At 40.8% G+C, this 7,420-nt stretch overlaps 1 protein-coding gene across 1 annotated transcript; it reads right to left on the bottom strand.

Annotated features, from left to right (window-relative positions):
* Positions 1-1,856: 1,856 nt before the first annotated feature.
* cdk5r2b (cyclin dependent kinase 5, regulatory subunit 2b (p39)) lies at positions 1,857-4,761 on the bottom strand. The gene has a single exon (XM_069663806.1). It carries the CDS (start codon positions 4,489-4,491, stop codon positions 3,595-3,597), a length of 897 nt encoding a protein of 298 aa, XP_069519907.1. The 5' UTR covers positions 4,492-4,761; the 3' UTR covers positions 1,857-3,594.
* Between the last annotated feature and the right edge of the window lie 2,659 nt (positions 4,762-7,420).

The following is a 7,420-nucleotide window of genomic DNA, read 5'->3' as shown; positions in this document are numbered from 1 at the left end:
AAAAACAACAACACAGAAGTGTTACAAAGAAGCTATTTTAACCATTAGGACATTCTTGTTTGTTTTATTTTAGAACTGAAAATGCAAAAATTATGATCACTAACATGCACTTGCCACATGCCAGATTTAGCCATACAGGCGGGTTCATATTTGCGATCCCTAACTGGCTGATATATAAGCCATTAAAAATGAATGCACAAAAGCACATAATCATGCAAAAGCATGTAAGCGCATAAGCACAATCAAACAGGAGTAAATAAGTACAACACTAGGCTTTATCTGCCATCAACTTGGCAAATGGATTGTTTTATAAAAAGCATTAAGAAACACAAACACAACAGAAGAGAAATACTAAAATACAATGACATTACTACTCCAGATTAACCACCACTACAAATGTGATGAGCTGTTTGATCCAACAGATCAGCTAACTGAACGTGGAAGGTGAAACTACCTGGATTTCATGCAAAATTAGGCATGAAAATTTGAAAAAAAAGGTAAATTGCATTCACATGATGTCACAGGATAATAATCAATCAAGGATTGATATGTCATAATCTACTGGAGAAACACAACTGTGTGAATAAGTACCAAACTAGTTACCAGATAATAATCTGACAACTTCAAGTCAAAAAGAAATCTGGAGTTTCAAATCTGCAAGGGTAATTTTGAATAGTTGGATAAATGACATGAGGCTTTAATGCTATCATTGTTTATCACCAGACGGACATAAGATGGCAGTTAATGAATTAAAGAGAAGCGTCTCCGTCTCTTTCCCTCTCTGTGTTTCCATGTGTGCCTTTTTTTCTGTTCTCTTTTCTCATCCCTACCTCTCAAACTATTTCACTGCTGTTCCCTTTCTGTCAAGATGTTTTCATTTCGGTTCTGAAAATAGATACTATATGTCCCTATAAGACAGATAGAGAGAGAAGGAGAGCAAGAGAGAGAGAGAGGGAGAGAGAGAGTCACAGACAGTTCTGAGACTGCAGCAGATTCTAACCAATCACATGAAGGAACCCTCCAGCCCACGTGGCTTATTCATAAAAAAACAAGAGAAAACCCAGATCAATTCAGCTCCATTCTCTCACTCTCTAAAGCATGTCATCAATGCTCCTAACTAAGGACGCTTATGAAATCTATTTAAATCTCAGCTAAAGTTTTTAAAAATACTTCCTTTACAGATCTTTGACAATGAATATAGTAGCGATGGATGCATGCACACTCCTCCTGAATTTCTTTCTTCATTTACTTTTTTCTGCTTGGTTTCTGTGTTCCCATTTCAGTGTATGGCCCCGATTAGAATACCCAGGGAACAGATAGGTTACCAAAAATATCCTTTATATGTGTCAGCTCACTTCACTGTGCTCAGTGTGAAGCAGGTATATCAACCGCAACATTTTCTAAGATGCATTGTAGTGTCTTTTATGGATATATATCTGCTAAAAAGTAGGTTATAAAGCTTAAAAAATTATCTTTATGTCATATCTTTAAAAATCTGGTAAAGAAAACCTTTCCATATAAGTATGCCTCTACCCAATCAGTTTTAGTTTCATGGCGACCAATGAAGTCTCATGAGTCTTACCCTCATGGCAACCTATGGTATCATCCCAGTAAGCATGTTTGTCATGGGCTTATTTTCATTGCATAACCATGTCCCAAGGGTTCCCTGCAAATCAAAGGATTAGCGACTGGTGTGAGTGGATAAGAGGCTGTCCAAGTTAATTACTGTTTCAGCCAACTGAAAGGTTGCACCAACATGTGCGCTCATTCAAGAAGACAACTACGTTAAGTAGATGAGCACACATGTAAACATTAAGAGAAAGTGTGAAATGAACGAAACAAGGCGCGAGACAAAAGATCCTGCATGAGTTTGGATTTATTTCATCACAATAAACAATTACTGTATTTTTTTTTAACATGTAGAGAGAGTGAATGCAACTGCGGTGCAACACCACAGACAGCACACACATCTAAATATCACTTTCCATAGATGACATTTATGAAAAATGAACTGTACAAAAGATTAAATTCACAGATGATCTTCCTACAGAGAAACATGAACTGCAAACTTAATGGCAAACATTCCAGAGTTCTGGTACACAAGCGTCAGTTATACCACTGTGCAAAACATCAAGGTTTGTTCACAGATGTGCAAAATAGCAGCATTATATTCCACTGTTGAAGCAATGGTAGCACAACACATCACAATGACCACTTAATACTGAATAATAACTGTCAAGGTTTGTCCTATAAGCTTGTTTTCAGAGTGTTAGCTTATAGAAACAGAATGATGAGTGCAAATGAGTCTTCTGTCCCTTTATAATGACACTGTAACATTCAATATTTACATTGTGATAAAACATTCTTTCTTAATTGACTGTACGCGAACTGAACACAGCAAAATGAGTACCACAGAGCAGGGCAAAAATACCATTTTGACCATTAAGCTCCATTTGTTTTGTTGTGCATGAACTACATCATATACAGTCACCATCGAAACAGGCAAAGAAAAAAAAAATAAAGAGCTTATTTAAAATTGAGATGTGTACATGTAAACCATAAACTTCCAGGCCAAGAGTATTCAATAGTTGGCACTATGAGATAAAAAAAACCAAACAAAAAACCCTTTACATTCCATTCAGTCTCAGTTACGTTGACCTCTGCAATGTACTGGACAGCAATACACTACAGAGGCCTTAGATTGCATTCAGTGCAGTTTATCACATTCCACAGGGACGGTACTCCCTTTACTTGTCTTAGTTTTCTGTCCTCTACCTTCGTGTTCCACTGCCCACTTACAGATACATTACTACATGATCATGTCGGTTGGCAAAAACAAGCAAATTTGATTCAAAATGAGGTGATTTATATGAATTAATCTGTGGATTTCATTACACAAACAGAGCTGAAAATACAGACTCTTCCAACCAGGTACGAATAGCCAAACACTGCATGATATATTTCCTGCTTTAACCTCTGTAACCCTTAGAATATATACATTTATACCAAGGAAATGTATTGTCCTCTTAAAGAAACACGTTTCTGATATCTGGTGCATGTTTAAGAGCATGCAGAGAATATTAAAATCGCACAATATTGGCCTAAACTGTACACCTCTACCTGGGAGGCTTAGGCTTATGTGCTGAAAGTGTACTGGGCTTATTCCGGTCCTCTTAAGCCACGCTTGGCTCCGTTGTAGCAAAGTGACTTAAATAGCAGGGAGGGAGGGGAAATGGCTGCACAGGTCAGCACCTCGGACAGCTCCGCCTCTCCACTCGCACAAACACACAGCTATTCTGGTCCTGCTCTCCTCACTGCGACATCCTCTCACTGACCCAGAAACAGGGCTAATCATGAATGAAATCCCTCTGCCACTCAAGGGACGAGACAAAAGAGGACAATACACCGTTGGCATGCATTTATGAAATCTCCTACTGTAGCCTAAACACCACACTGAAGTTACATCTTTAGAGAGATAATCAGCCCAGACGTGAGACGCCTTCAACGCTGGCCTATACATTCAAAACCACCCTTATGTGATTTCGCAAAACATTCATCTTTTTATAAAACACCAGTGTCTTGTTTGTTTCCATGTCAGCGATCCAGGTTTGACTCGCTGCTATCTCGCTGGTTTTTGAGGTCCTGGAAGACCTCGGTGAAAAAGTGCGGGTCTGCATTAAGCTGCAGCATTTTGGCACTCAGCCTGCTGATGATCCGGAGCGCGTTCTCCCAGAAAACGTCCTTGTTCGCCTCGATCATGAACGGCTTGAGTGGGTAGGAGATCTCGTTGCCCATGTAGGAGTAGGCGAGGTAAAGGCAAGTCTGAAAGGTGCCCTGCAGCTCGGCCGCGCTGGCGATGCTGTCCTCTATCGTGTCTTCGCACAACAGGTACACAAACACCAGGTTAGCTGGCGTGATGAAGCCTTGATCCTGCCAGCCCTGGAGCAAAAGAGTCCGGTCAATGTTCCGGAACCAGAGGATCACCTCTCCGCTGTTTAACTCTTTCAGTTTAAAACACCTGCGGCACATGAAGTTCCCCAAACAGCGCAGCAGCTCCCCGGTTGAAGCCTGGATAATAACCCGCCTCGGTGACGCCAGAGACTGGCTGCTGGGTTGCTTCTGCACCGATGAAAGCCTTCCATTCTGGAGGACAATCTCGTTGTTTTGCTTATTGACCGTGGGGACTGTTGGCACCGGGACCGGAATCGGCGCTTTGGGTTTTTTCTCTTCGTTTTGGTGCGTTTTCCTGTTGTTTACGCTGTTGAGCTGCGAGATCTGGGTGTACGGGAGATCGCGCGTGGGCATTGGGTTCGGGGTCACTTTCTTGGCACTCTTCTTGGCCGAACTGGCCACCAGCTTCTTCCAGGATAGAGCGACGAACATCGAGTGCCGCTTGAGGCTCTTGTCCGGTTTGAATCCATCTCCTGCGCTGTCTGCGTCCATAATAGACGCCCTCTTCGACGCCGGAGATATAGAGAGGACGGTTCCCATGACTGCAAAGGAGGTGAGCCGCGGTTATGTGGATGCTGCTGCAACTTCAACGCAGTCTTCTGCAGGGTGAGAGGCGGTGAAGGACAGTCACGACCACGATTGAAACTCCATTTACGCGTTTAGATGCTCCTTGTGGTCGCCCCTGTGCGGTATAGGGGACGAAGATGGAGCTGCTTTCCACAACGAACCTGTATTCCAACAGATGCTCTGTCGGCGCCTCAGGGGGTGAGACGCTGCGACACGATCCTAAAGCTGTACCCTGAACGAAGATTAGTCGCCTTGCGTAAGTTATGTGCTTAAACGAACCACAGACTGCAGTATCTGACTGACAGCCGAGCCAGCCAATGAGAAAGCCAATCAATGATCCAATCAGTGGGGGTGTTGTTTTTAGCTCTCGGTTTCCATTGATAGCCGAGCCTTTACAGGTAACAAGCACCATTCTGGTCCTCCCAGTGTTTTTCTTCTTCATCCAACCGTGAATAAGTGATGCTCAGTTAATCATGTTTACAACTCTTTGAAATCAACAGTTTGCAAGCACGTTTTTTTTTTGGTTTTCCCTTTAACTGTCGCCTTACCTATGAGAAAGACATACAACCCAGAAATCATGATATACAACCTTGATTATTGCATTTGTTCACAAATTGTTCTTCCATTTAGTCATTCATAAAACACTGTCCTTGTATTGAATATACAACTACTTGACATTATTATTATACAATACTACTTTTAATTTTATAGTACAATGCAACAAATAGTTTGCCCATCTGTATAATGGTGTACACTACCTGGCAAGTTTGCTCTCTGCAGAGAAATTATTTGTAGCAAGTAACAGTCACAATTATGTGTGAAAAAGAGTTGTTCTACTCGCATTTTACTTGGTTTCACACTCAAGCATTAGCACCATAAGCAGGTGGCGTCTGCAGAAAGTTAAAGTAAATAAACATCAGGATTAATGCTACCTTTAATCACTCCAGTGGCTGGTTAGACTGGAGACAGCAGGCCTAGCTGTTATATGCTGCGTACCCCTAGAAAAGCAATGAGACACAATTAGTTATAAAATGAAAAGGTATAACCTCACCTGAAACCAACATCTAACGAAATCTAGGAATGCTGTCAACAACAGTAACTAAGCTGCATTTGGTTTTATTTGAAAGCACATAAAACTCAAGAATGTTCCATGACGAGTTGTTGGAAAGAAATCTGTACAAAGTGTCAGCGCCAGCTCTGGGCAAACTTCAGCTGAAAATCTGAACAATGCCTTGTGCGCTTGATGCCAGCTAATAGTTATTTCCAAAGTAAGAATCATCATCTGCACTTGTTTTACTTGAAATATACTTGTCCATTCCCAAGCTTGTAACTTTGTCCTTTGGTCCTTTAAAACACTGCTGTGTGGTCACTGAACAAGTTACATTTCAAAGTTTCAAGAGCTTTTAATGACGAGACAGTTCGATGTCAGATCTGCTCTTCTAAGTTCTTACATGCCTGATTGTGTGTACACATAAAGGACTAGACTTGCAAAAGTTCAGTGATTTGATCTTCCATGTTTTCCCACAAGGCTTGCTGAAGTAGTGATTCATGTAGTCGGCCACGGTTTTAATCCTACAGCCAGTCACAGCAGCGTAAACATGTCTCAGGAAACACTACGAGTAATCCAATTAACCTTTGGCACGGTTCTGAGTTACATGACCGCTGTCTTACATTCACCTGGAAATGGAAAGAAGTAAAAATAACACTGAAAGTCCATGGAGTCTTAAAAATGGGATTTGCTGTTCGCCTGAAAGAAAGTATTATGAATATATATATACAGTTCATTGATATACAAGTTATATTTTTTATATAAATATTGACTGTTTTTTGGCATTTAGAGAGAAATAAGAAAGAAACCCAACAATTCTTTATCATGATTTTTTTTCTCCCCACCCCGATGAGCACTTTTATGTCTGTGCTGGACTATGATAATGTTTCATACATGCATGCCTCTTCCTAAAGCTTACATGCTCTGGACACTGTGTATCATGGAGCACTGAGGTTCATCACTAATTTCAAAGCCCTCACTCATCACTGTTTGGTGTATGCACGTGTTGGATGGTCTGCTTTGTCCACACATAGACTAAAACACTGGTGTATTCCTATTTACAAGTCCATCTTAGGTATGCTTCCCTCATACCTTCTAAATTACATCAGTCAGAAGAGTGCAGGAACTTACAATCTCCGGTCCCAGGACCTGTTCTTACTGTCTGTCCCAAAGGTCAGGACTGAACTGGTGAAAAAGGCGTTTAAGTTTGCTGCTCTGTACACTTGGAACAAATAAAAAGACCTGGAACTAAAGGACCTGGTCTCATTGGATGCTTTTAAGATGCTCTTGAATAACTCGGAGACAGACACATCTGGCTGTAGATGTTCTGCTTGAGATATTTATGATTGTGGTTGTTTTCGACAAAGATTGACTGGTTTCACTCATTATTTGAGGTTTTTTAATGTATTACAGTCACATATTCTGTGTTATGTTTGTATGCATGGCAGCTCATTTTTTGTCTGCAACATTGTTAATGTGCTGCTGCCTGAGATTTTTAGTGTCAAGAGCTTTTTTCCTGGTTGAAGGTTAAATAAAAATAAAATAAAAAAGTGTCACGATTTCAGATTAAACAAAAAGGTGAGGACCCAGAAGCAGACATAGATATACGGATTTGATTAAATAAAAGGCAAAAAAGCACAAACAAAATCTAAACTCCAACAAAAGACAAAAAGGAAAATCAAAAGACACAGCAAAAAAACTTACAAACAAAACCAGGAAACAGGTAGTCCAAGGGAATACAAGGAGCCATGAGGAAATCAGGGGAGGCACGAAGATAATCCAAAGTAGTACGAGGAACAAAATCACAGACATAGACTCAACTCCACAAGAAGGACGACAATGAACTGGCAACGA

Source organism: Semicossyphus pulcher, unplaced genomic scaffold, assembly GCF_022749685.1.
Source record: "Semicossyphus pulcher isolate SPU_LCO1_2020_fin unplaced genomic scaffold, fSemPul1.0.p SCAF_15, whole genome shotgun sequence".
Taxonomy (NCBI): Eukaryota; Metazoa; Chordata; class Actinopteri; order Labriformes; family Labridae; genus Semicossyphus; species Semicossyphus pulcher.
Note: the sequence above shows the minus strand (reverse complement) of the source record. Positions and strands in the feature narration are given on the sequence as shown.